The sequence below is a fragment of the Aedes albopictus genome, chromosome 1 (assembly GCF_035046485.1).
Source record: "Aedes albopictus strain Foshan chromosome 1, AalbF5, whole genome shotgun sequence".
In the NCBI taxonomy this organism is placed as follows: domain Eukaryota; kingdom Metazoa; phylum Arthropoda; class Insecta; order Diptera; family Culicidae; genus Aedes; species Aedes albopictus.
In genome coordinates this window covers 14,989,030-15,001,511 of record NC_085136.1, presented here as the reverse complement: position 1 = coordinate 15,001,511, position 12,482 = coordinate 14,989,030, and the positions used below count along the sequence as shown (strand labels likewise).

Below are 12,482 nucleotides of genomic sequence, written 5' to 3'. Positions count from 1 at the left end.
ATTGAGAATATAGATCTATGTTTGTCACCATGACAGTGGTTTTCAGATTTTTTCTAATTTCCATATATAAAGTAATGAAAAATTTCTGGGGGGGGGGCCTGCCCCCCCCCCCCCTCTAGTTACGCCAATGGTTTCAGGTGTTTTATATATGGCTCTGGACCACAGAAAAGATATGCATTTTCGAACAAACTTGAAACTTCGACTTGAAAGCTCTAAAATTGTGACTTGATTGAAATGAAGTTCCATGGGAAAATATATAAAAATCATCATACCCTGAAATAGGGCACTGCACTGTTTTGATTTTGTATGGGAGTTTGACGTTTCTTGGCCTTGTTGTTTATCAAATTTCTGCAAGAATGCTGTAGAATAGCTCTGCAATGGTCCTGAAGCGCACCTAAAACTCTCTGAAACCACCATAAGCCCTCTTAAAATAAATAAATAAATAAAATAAATAAATAAAGTACATGAAACTGAATAAATAAATAAATAAACTCCGCTGGAGCCCTCCAAAACACCCCTGAAACCTCCTCCTTTTAGGCTCCCTTTAAGGCCCTGGATTGTTCCTTGGTTCAGAAATCCTCTCAACTACTTAGGAGAAAACCTTTATAAGAAAACCAGAACTACAGTATGCGGCAGGAAAAAATGCGAAAGTGTTTTTCAACTTCAAACCTCATTTTCGTCCGTTTGACGTTAACCAATCTATGTTTCAACGTTCCATGATCTCTAATAGGCTAGTTTTCTGAAAAGTTAATTAAAAATTTTCCCATTTTGGTCACTAACCTTTTCAGGACGGTGCCTGAATCTGAAGACAATCAAAATTTTCAAACCGCAGAAAAGCACACAGGTCGCTAAATTTCGTATCTGATAAAACAAAATTTTTAATTTTCTCTACGATATCATCAAATATATGTACTTATTTTATCTAGTATGTGGAACTACATGTCTCTGGATCAGTGTGGTCTGGTTGTTCATCGAATTTAAGCTAATTTTTTTACTGTTATAGTTAATTTGTTTAATGACCATTGGGCGCGCAGTTTATTGATACCCGCTTATTAAGCTTACATTATCACATGTTAAACTTCAAATATGTTCATTTTAATTTTGGACAGCTAGAATATAGACATTGACTGATACACTGTCATGAAAAAATAGTCATATATATCCAATATTGAGCCTGTAATAGTGCCTTGCACTTTTCGCATTTTTTCCTGCCGCACCCTGTAAGCTTCCTCATCTAAAGCATTGACCTAATTTATGTACAAAATTTATGAATATTTTCATTCTGGGTCAGGTTCCAGTGTTTTCGCATTATTCTTTATTTTACGGATTTTACGAACTCTGTAGAAGTTTCGCAATTGAGTCATGGTATTTCTTGAAACCATAGCAGAACCCAAATCCAATGGTCTACGCATTTATGCCTAACTGTATAATAAAACCCATCAAACAGATAGTAGCTGGTACTCACCCTTCGGGGTCAACTTGAAGATGTTCCGCAAGCCTAGCAGATTGATGTTCTGCTCCACTTTGCACGACTTCTTCAAATGGTGTATCATGTAGTAGATGTGATCGGTCTTGAACCCGCACGGCACGCACGTCAGCATCAACTGCCCACCGCGGAGCAGCATGGCGGCACTTCCCGGACGACCATCTAAAATTGGTAGGTTCAGTTACTAAAGTACTGGTTGAAATTAGAACGGGGAACTCACCTTCACCCTTAACGCTCTGCTGCAGGTTCAATGGACTGAGTGAACCGCCGCCCCCGGCAGCGGCATTCTTCTCGCTGGAGATGAGCAGCAAGTAGTCGAAACAGATCCGCCGGAAAATGTGCTTCTCCGACAGGCTGTGGATGCCGATCTTCTCCAGCGAGGTGGTGTAGTAGTTGCAGCAGTTGCACTTGATCTGCACGTTGTCCGGGTGTGGCTGGGTGCCCTCGCAGTCCCCGTTGAACTCCCGCTCGACCAGTTCCGTCTTGGGTTCCAGCAGCAGCGTCAGGGGAGAACGCGAAATTTCACCAATGCTAGGCATTTCTTCGTACGGAAATTTCGTTTCCTCCGGCAGGGGGAAGATCATCGAGAGTTTCTTGAACAGTTCGGGGCCGCAGAAGTGTTTGAGCTTGCCGATCGCTTTGTCCCGTCCTTCGAGCAGATGAATCATCAGATCAAGTCGTTTGAGGTGGGCTTCCGTCTTGAGATGGCGTTCGAGGTCGTGTTTGTCCGCGGTTGGCGAACGGAAGCCGCACAGGAGACACTCGCAGCTGGCCGCCGCGATCACTATACTATCCATTGCGATGTTGGAGGTGAGACGGTCCTTGATCACGTGCTTCTTCAGCTCTTCCAGGTTGTTGGTGTCGAAGTCCGAGCAGATCAGGCAGGTGTAGTAAGTCGATGGGTCCAGCGTGAGTCTGATCGGAGGTTCGAAGTGGAGCGGGTTCTTGTCTTCGTCCAGCTGTTGCTGGAAGTCGAGCGGGCCGGATGCGTTGCGGTCGGGTTCACTGCCAGCGGAGAAGGGCGAAGGGTTGTTCAGGAAGATGGATTCGGGGGTCGGGGTGCTGTTGGCGGTGCTGACGGGGGTTGGGTCTATGGGTGCGAAGGGGGACGTTGGGATGGACAGGGACTTGAGGGAGCTGTTGGTGTAGTCTTCAACGCGGTTCAGCGGATTGTCTTCCTTGAGGGCGTTGAGGTTCAGGGCGCTCAGATAGTCGAGGCCTTCCGGCGAAGACATGGTTTGAAGGTTCTTCAGCTGACTGTAGCTCGATTGCAGAGAATTCAGATTGCTGATATGTTTTTCGCTAGTCATGTGAATTCTGAGGTTTCGAGCTATGTTGGTGTCGTAGTTGCAGATGTCGCACTTGAAGAAGGACTTCGGCCGGTTGGCATCGTAGTTGGTGTGTTGAGTTTCCTTGACCTGTTGCTGGGTGAGCTTCGTGGAGAGGGATAGTGGCGAGGTGGCTTGCATGTATTGGTTGCGAGACGTGTTAACCTTCTCGGTCGGTTGAAGGGTTGCAAGATTCAAGAAGTTCTGATTTCCCTTGTTCATCATCCCGTTCAGATCTTGCATGTTATTCAGATGTTTGTCGCTTTGCATATGAATAGACAGGTTACCCTTCGTAGTGGTGGAATAGTTACAGATGTCGCAACGATACGGCTTGTAGCCGCAGGTGTAGGATTCGCCCCGTGCCAGACGCGGATGTTGTTGGCCAGCCAGGCAGTAACTGCAGGCTGTCTCTCCGTCTGGATGCTTCTCCCGCATGTGAATTTCCAGCGTTTCCTGGTACTTGTAGTGCCAGTTGCACTGGGGACATTTGAGCGTTTTGCAGGAATTCCTCGTTGAGATATTTGGTGCAAAGGAATTGCCGCGGAACGCTCCTGTCGGTTCAGTCTCCAATTTCTTAACGCTTATCTGGTGCTCGGGCTTGAGTTCTTCTTTGAGCGCGTCCAACCCCTCCGGTCGGAAGTTGTTGGCAGCCATCAACTGCTTGTAAAGATCCATTGCATTGTACTTTTTGGCCAGGTGAAAATCGCCAGCTCCATCAACGGCCGTTCCAGCGGCTGCGGCCTTTGCTGCCGCCGCCGCCAGTGGATTCGAGTTCATCAACTCCAGGAACTTGTTCTGCTTGCTGTACAGATTCTCCGCAGCCGACAGCATTTTTTGCTGAGTCAGAAAATCTGCCAACGCTTTACCGCTGGCTGCGTTCTTCTCTTCTTGCGCCGCAGCCGCGGCTGCAGCTGCTGCCGCAACCGCTACGCTTTCGTTCATGACGTTGTTGTACTTTTCGGCGGCTAGCTTCCAACTGGCCTGCAGCTTGTTGTCCATGTCGTAGAGCATACTGCTGGGGGCGAGTTTCGGGAAGCCACCGTCGAAGTTGATGGGACCGGGGCTTTTGTCCGGCGTTAGTAATTGAGGCGATAGCTGTTGGTGCTGCTGCTGCTGCTGTTGTTGTTGCAGTTGCGTCGCCTGTTGTTGCTGTTGAAGTGACTGCTGTAGTTGTTGTTGCTGCTGCTGCTGAGGGGATGGTTGTTGACTTCCTCCATTGCTGTTGATACCGCTCCCACTCCTCATTCGCTCCTCACTGTCCATCATCGTCGTCTTAATGCTAGTGCTAGTGTTGATGCTGTTGTTGTTGTTGATGTTGGTGCTGTTGGCTGAAGATTTCTCTTCGAAAGGAACCAGGAAGTAAAACTGCCTCTCCGTGTTGGTCTGGATGATGGCGCTGCTGTAGTTCTTCTCGAGTAACATCCGCTCGTAGTCGTTCAGGGTGAGACTGTGCTCCATCTTGGCGTGGGCGATGAACGACCGGCAAGTGCCGAAGCTGAGCTTGCAGCTGAAGCACATCAGAATCGCCTTGTGGCCGGCTTGTGTCGATGCGGTCGAAGTAGGCGACGATGAGCTGAGATTCTGCGCCTGCTCTTCGCCGACCGAATCTCGCCCACCGTCGCTACCGCCAAGCGGCGACGAGGAAGTGTCTGACTTGTTGCCGGTGCTCTCCTTGCTGAACGAGACAATTCGGAAGGAATGAGTGCGAGGATTCGAATTGTTGTCGTTCTTAGGAGATGCCGCCGGGTCGATGATGCACGTGTTGTCCTGGCAGATGATGCGTCCCCGAAACCGTTCCACATCTTTCTGATACTCGGGCAGCGACGACAGCGATGATAGACCGGAGACAGGTGTGGAGGAGGCTGTGCAGGAGGCGGCCGTCGTAGTTGCTGCTAGGGCCGCCGTCAGTGCTGCCGTGACTGGGGATTCTGTCGTTGGTGTCGCTGTCGTCGCCGAGGGCGTCTTCACGGTGCTGTGCGAGGCAGTCGATTTGGTGGATGGGCGTTTCTGTAACGGAAGATGAGCTATCACATAACTGCATACATTCAGGCGCTTAAATCTACATGGTCCTATCAATACGCATTTGTAACGTTCCGAATTCGGTCGGTACCCACCTTGTCCGCGAGCAGCGGGATGATCCGCCGGTTGTCCACCGGTTGTTTCGACAGCAGCTTGAAGATGGCTCGGGTGAGCGAATCGTTCGGTACCGGGCTGATTGTGTCGTTGCATAGCTTCAGTATCCGCGATTCCCTGTGTTTCAGATAGAACTGGATTTTGGTGGAGAACTTGGCGTTTTTCCGAGAAGCCATTTTGTGTGTGTTTTTGATTTGAGATGTTTGTTTTTTTGCGAGTTACGTGTGTTAATTTTACAATTGTTGTTTTAATTAATTTAATATATAATAATTTTGTTTTTATAATTTAATTATAGTTAAAATTAATTTATAAATAATGCGAGGTTTATGATTTTGTAAAACTTTTTCTAAAGTTTAAATCTTAAAATGTATTTTTTCTCGTAATTTCATTATAGCTAGGTGTGTTTGTTTCATCGAACGGGATATCTGCAAGAGGACGGCGAAGAGAGAAGGTGGTGCAAGAACAAGGAAAGTTAGGATTTTGGTTCTTTAGGACCGCGGGGGGAACACCTTTGTAGCACGCAGCCAAAGCTTGTTACTCTTGGGGAGCGACGATTCGCGTTCGACGCCAATGTGACTAGTTTGGTGTGATTTCAACAGAACCATTTGCAGCCTTTTTGGTCCTGTGAGATCAGTCACATTTTGAAAGAATTCTTGTGATGTAAATTGTTATGGAAAATTCAGTGAAAGATTGTAGTAATAACGGATTCTGGAATTTCGGAATCAACATTTCAAGAGGAAGCAACTGTTTCTGGAAGTAACGCCTTCTCGGAAAGCTGTAGACAGTATTGTACCCTTAGACTATAAAGAGTTATACAGAAGGTATTATTTCCAAAAACTCTAACGTCCTTTTGAATTGTGGGTACCTATGTATAAAGTATCGATCAATATATTTGCAACTTTTCGATTTCTTCTACGAGATGTCCAATTTGGGAAGACATTTTTATAGATAAAGATTAGGGTATCATGATGGATGCTTTCTACAGAGGAAATTCACAGAAATGAGATAAGAAAAAAAGAACAGGAGTTTGGGACCCTAGAAGTGTCATAGTGAAAGAATTTTTGGAAAATATTGAACCGGGCCTTCACAATTCAAAACTGAAGTGTGAAACTCGTGGCCAGGCTGCGAACAACCTTAGGGTAGATCGCCTAACTAACCCCGGTGGGTACGCAAGCTTACTTGCAAGGAGGGTTTTCTTCTACAAGCCTGTGTATCTGTTCTTAAGGTTAGGTGCGGTTGACCGATGTCCGAGTGACACTGAAGGACTTTGAACTCAGTTGTTCAAAGTTACTTTGGAAAGTTAGAGATTTGGTGTCAGCAACAGAACAATACAAACCGAGGTTATTGGTAAAGACCCCAGCGACGAAACAGGACTTGCGAATGGAAACTCGGTATATGAGCAAATGGTAATCTCTCAAGTTCATTGGGAGCACCCGCATGCACGTCGATCTTCTGAAGCACCGCAAATTCCGCATCGTAGCGCAGCAGGATGTGTATTACAGCTAATCATACCATCTATTAGATTTGCGGCAGTATACGTAAGCTGGAAACAGCTTTTATCGAGATGGGCGATATGCAGAGGCACGTGGCTTTAACATCAACAACTTTGAACGAACTATGGTCTGTCTGGCAGTCTTAATAAATTGGGGTTATACCCATGCACTGGTGGAAAAAAGTTTATGGTTATGTTGTTTGAAGCCGATCCAGGAAGCATCGGCGTGTCGGCGTGGCAAACGGCGGCGGCGGCGGCGTGAAAACCGCACGCCGATCGGCGTATCCCTTCTCAGAAAGGCTACCATAATCAAAACCAGAAAATTTCTGCAGCAGCACATAGCTAGATGTCCATTTGTTGCAATTCAATCATTAGAAAGTAGTTTACTTTGTTCATAATTGTTTGAGAAGCCCCACGCCGATGCACGCCGAGTTCACGCCGAATATTCGGCGCACACGTCTAGCCTACACATTTATTTTCTTGGTTCGAACGTTTCGATTCCAAGAAAATAAATTCGTAGGCCAATTTATTAGTACTGCAAGCCAGACTAAAGTTCGTTCAAAGTAATCTTCATAGTCGAAAATCGCAAAATCAACAATGTACGGTAGTGGCGACCACCACGGTACAATCTTGAGTGACTGAAGTAACCGGATGTCGCGTCGCCTCAGTATACGTGCAGAATCTCGAGACAGCGTTGCCAGATGAGGGTGAGCTTGATGAGGCCTCTTTAGAGGACTGATGGAATACAGTTAAATCAGCCATCAACGATGCATTTAAGAGCACCATTGCGTACGTGAAACGGGTTCGACACAACCCATGATTCGACAAAGAGTACAGAGTATAGATAGTAGAGTAAACATAGATCCGTGTTGATGAATCCGTTGTATCCAAACGAACTGTCAAAATCTGTATCCAAACGAGCATGACGTCACGATTTGGACAACATCAATGGAACGCATGACGTCATATTCAACTGTCGCACTATTGAAAATTACTACTTACACGCTTGAAACATTTTAGTCAGCGGTGTCCGCGGATCTATGTTTACTCTACTATCTATAGTACAGAGTGATTTTGGAGGAGAAGAACGCGGTGCGGGCGGTATACTGCAGCATGGAACATGACAGAAAATGGAACGATACAAACAGAAGCGGAAAAGCAGACTAGCCTCTTTTGGGAGAAAAAGCCCCACTTGAAAAATACGGAGTACGAAGAAATGAAACTGCTGTGTCGTTCCCATGAAACGTGGAAGTTCTACCAGAAGTTCATCGCATCCCACAGCGGTTTCGTAAGGATAAGGACGGAAGCATCTTGTCGGACTGACGTGAGGTGATCGAAAGGTGATGCGGAAAGTGCAGATATTAAGAACCAAGATCTGTACACCCGCCTGAAACGCGAAGTAGTCAAGATCCATCAGTCCATCATGTCAATAACGAAGTACATACATGCTGGCAGACGGAACAGCGAACGACAGGGTAAGCTGAAGCAGTAGTGTTACGATAGGCAGGGGCACTTTCGAAAGATCCTCGGATCTTTATTAACGGCAGGCAACGTTATCCACGTTTATACCACGTACAAAACGCTTATAAGACCGGTGGTCGGGTTGCCTCCAGTTAGCTTTGTGGATCGCCAATTCAGAGAGAGCGGGTTCGATTCTCATTCCGTTTGGGAACCATTTCTCGCCTTCCGGGGGCATAGTGTATCATTATACTTGCCTTACAATATACAAATTCATGCAATGACATGCAATGAAAGCTCTTCAATTAATAACTGTGGAAGTGTTCAAAGAACACTTTGTTTAAGAGCGGCAGGCCAAGTTCCAGTCGGAACATAGAGCCACAAAGAAAAAGATGAAGGCCAGTCCAGTGGTCCTTTATGGGTATGAAACGTCGACCATGCTCGAGGAGGGACTGCAAGCACTCGGAGATTTCGAGCGACGGGTCCTAAGAATGGTTCTAGGCGGTGAACCGTAGAACGTTGTGTGGCGGAGAAGGATGAACTCACTAGATGTTCAACTTTTTCTCACTGCTTTTGCTTTGCTTCTCACTCATTCTCCTTGATAAACACGATAATGAGTGAGATGAAAGAAAGGGCCAGTGCCCCCTCTTCCATCCTTCTCTTTATCGTGTTTGTTTAGGAGAGTGAATAAGAAAACAGAAAAAAAAACTTCACACGTTAGTGGATGAACTACGAGCTCGTTGCACTCTACGGTGAACCCAGCATCCAGAAGGTGTCGAAAGACAGAATGATACTATGGGCAGGGTTTGTTGCAAGAATGCTGGACCACAACCCTGCAAAGTTGGTGGTCGCGACTGGTCCGGTTGGTAAAGGCGTGGTACACAGCCTGCACAACTAGGTGGAGAGTGATCGGGCAAGCGTCTGTCTCAAATCGGGAATTGTATTTTGACGTTCTATGTATGGTCATCCTAATTGTGATGAAATGTAATTAAATATACAGTATCGGACAATAAAAATGCAGCTTAGATGTTTACCCATACAAACTAGACGACTTTAGAATGACACATCTCAGTTGTTTCTCAACCAACTGTTTTCTTTTCTTTTTTTGTGACGAACTACAAAACATTTCATTTTTTAAAAACTTTTGAAATGATAACAGTTACAGATAGATTGAATTTTGACGAAAAAATACGCGTAAAGACAATTGTATGGTAAAAAAGGCTGTAGTTAAATTATGTTGATCTCTTCAGCAAATTTATTCGTTATCATACAATAAGAAACATATTTGCCAAAGACACCATAATGATATGATGGAAACAATTTTTATTATTTTTTAAAATCTTGTGGCATTTTTACTGTCAAAGTTCAACCTATCTGTAGCTTTTGCATCAATAGTTATCACTGAACGTTTTCAAAAGTTTTTCAAAGCTTAAATGTTGTGTAGTTTATCACAAAAAAATGAACATCAGTTGAGAAATAACTGAGATGGCCCAGGTAACAATTTAATGCTGTACAAACGTTTCTCCAACTATTATAAATCAGCTTTCATTTGAACAAAAGCTGAGCACAAGAAGTACAATCCTATATTCAGCTCCTGTACATCTTATTTTGATGATTTTATTCAACCTTCAGCTGATTTGAGGTTTATTGGAAGGCTGATTTAAGGCTTAATATGCGCTTAATCAGTCATTAATTATTTTTTTAAATGTGTAAAAATAAAATGAAAACACTTTCGTGAGCCTATTTTTACCATTTGCTGCGTCTTCTTCCAGAAGAGATGTTTAGGAATGTATAAATTAATCTGTGAGAAAACTGGGAATTGAACTCGGACCTCCTGATTTATAGTCACTTACCTTAGCACCTACACCACACACTTTTTTTTTTTATCTGTATTAATGAGATTTTTAGCCCTAGGCTAGTTCATCTCGGGACCCACGCTTTACTTCTCTTCCGAAGGAAGAACTCACATTTTGTGAGTTTGTCGGGAGTGGGATTCGATCCCAGGTCCTCGGCGTGACCACACACAATTTTATACATATCCTCGAAAACAAGCGCATTACTTATTGTGGTCGAATAGTCAAGAACATAAGATGAACTAAGTCTATATTGAGGCTGAAGAAGCGATGTGGACTTCACAAAAACAAGCTTAGATTAACTGTCAAACACTATTTGAATAAAGGTTGAACAACAGATTAATTCTGCATGCTGGTGTCAGTTTTAAAGCTGGTTACACAGATGAATAATATTCTATTCAACTTGATATTCAGCCTTCTATGTATTGCTGATTAAAGAGGTTGAACAAGCCATACTTCAGACCAATATTCAGCTGGCATTGTGTTCAGCCATTGACACACGCTTAAACCGCTCAGCACTAAAGTGTATAATTTCCAGACTACACCAAAAATGTGTAACCCTTACACATTCACAAAATCAGCTCCTGCATCCGCAAAATCGTGAAATTCGCAAATTGTTTTGTAGGCTAAATATCTAACTAGGCTTACTAGTGACCTTGGTAAACAAAAAAAAAATATCGACATTTCCCATCTAGAAGAGTGTACGAGCTGTTTTTTGTGAATGTGTAGCTGTTACACATTTTTGGTGTAGTTTGGAAATTATGCACTTATGAGTAGGGCTTACGCAATTTAGGTGTTGAGCGGTTTTAACCGGTTAACCAGCTATTGTTCAGCTAATACTGTCACTGCTCAGCATTCATTATTACTTGGGGGCCAATCTAAAGCTGACTAGTTTATATGGGAAAACGGCTTTGGTGCATTGCAATTGTACGATACTGTATGTATAAATATTTTTTACGGTCAAATATTTCATGATCTCCAGCCTAATGGCTGGATACTTTGTGAACGTGTGTGTGTAAATATCAAAGAAACTTACCTGCGCCTGGTCAATTCAATGTGTAACCTGAAAACTTTTTAAGATTCCTTGGGCAAACATTTCAACTTTCTCAAAAAATCATCGAAACCTCAAGATATTTGAGCAAAATTAAATATAAAATAGGATCCACGATTCTGTTTTGGATGCTTTTGAAACGAATAGAATTAAGGACAAGATACTTGAAGCACATAGCTCCAATTTTCTTGAACAGATATCTAGAGAACCGTCAAACGTAACTGGCTGAAAATGTAACCTGATGCTTGCTTCCGCATAGTAAACATTGAATTACTTTTTCAGCCAGATCCGTTTGATGCTTATCTAGATTTGTGCTCGAGAAAATGTGAGCTGTGTACTCCAAATAGGGGGTGCCACAAATATTGTTGTTGGGCATTCCTAAAGGTTTAGGAGCGTTTGATAGATTTTCAGAGGCGATTTAGGGGATTTCAGGAGCCTGTTAAAGGCGTTCTGAGGATTTAAAATTGATTGTGATAATTTTAAGGGCGTTTCAGTGGGATTACTTGGGTTTTTGGAGTGTTTCGAGGCATTTCAGGACAGGGTCGTATCAGAGGGGTTTCAGCGGCATTTCAAATGGATTACGGGGATTTTAAAATCATTTCAATTGGATTATATAGGTTCCAGGGGGTTTTCAAGGCATTTCAGGAAGGGGTCTCTGAAAATCCTCTGCAACTTCTTGAAATGCCCCTGAAATTTCCCTGAAGCTCCCTCGGACTTCATGTAACGAATCCGGGACCCCTTAAAACTTTCGGAAACGCCCCTTAACGTATTTGAAATCCACAGAAATGCTCTGAAAGGCTCTCTGAAACCCTTGAAAACGGCAGCATAACGCCTCTGAAACCCGCTGAAAATGCTCTAAAACTCCCTAAAATGCATACGAAATCCCCCTAAAACTTTCTCGGACCCCATGTAACGCACCTGAAGACCTCAGAAAGCACCGAAAACGCACCTATAATGCCTCCAAAACTCGTCGAAAATCCTCTGAAACTTTCTGCATTTCTTTAGAAAACGCCCCTGAGACTTCCTGGAACGTGCCTGAGACCCCCTTATGCACCCTAGATACCTCCTGGATCATCTGGAACTCATTGAGCCCCCTTTAAAACCCCTGAGATCTCCTGGTACTACCTGAAATGATCCTGAAATCCACAGAAGCTCCTCTGAGACCCGCTGCAACTCCCCTGGATCCCACTGAGACCCCTTAAAGCGCCTCTGAGGTACCCTGGAATCCTTTCTGAGACCTCATGAAACGCCCCTGACACCCCCTGAAGTTCCTCTGGGACTTCCTAGAACTTCCTAAAACCTCCTGAAAGAACCCTGAATCCCTTTAAACGCCTCTAAGATTTCTTGGCACCCTTTGAAACCCCCTGATGGGAACCGCTTGAAATACCCATGAGTTCTCCTGGTACCCCCTGAAACGCCCCTACAATTCTTTGGTCTACCCTATAAACGTCTCCGGGCCACCTTTGCCAAAGCTACCTGTAATTATTACATTTTCCTATGTGCAATATTGGTGCTGAGTAGCTGTACCTCTTTTTAAGTAGGACATAGAAAAGGTGCATAAATAAAAATCGAGTTCTGCAACGAGTTGCATACAAAGTTTTTTGCAATCACAAAAAAAAAACATTTACCACTGATGAAATCACCAGAATATGATCGTTGCCTTCAGTAACATCGTGCTTTG

At 44.1% G+C, this 12,482-nt stretch overlaps 1 protein-coding gene across 3 annotated transcripts in view; it reads right to left on the bottom strand.

Annotated features, from left to right (window-relative positions):
• Window positions 1–12,482, bottom strand: part of LOC115256846 (zinc finger protein 2) — a 100,569-nt gene that overhangs the window by 57,144 nt on the left and 30,943 nt on the right. Inside the window, exons 2-4 of one of the 3 annotated variants that reach the window (XM_062843766.1) lie at window positions 4,929–5,372; window positions 1,707–4,821; window positions 1,466–1,648 (exon numbers count right to left, since the gene is read on the bottom strand). In XM_062843766.1, coding sequence (XP_062699750.1) covers window positions 1,466–1,648; window positions 1,707–4,821; window positions 4,929–5,123 — 3,493 coding nt within the window. In that variant the 5' untranslated portion in view covers window positions 5,124–5,372. Of the gene's footprint in view, window positions 1–1,465; window positions 1,649–1,706; window positions 4,822–4,928; window positions 5,826–12,482 lie in introns of those variants that run through there. The other 2 variants (XM_062843769.1, XM_029855864.2) reach the window with 2 other exon arrangements.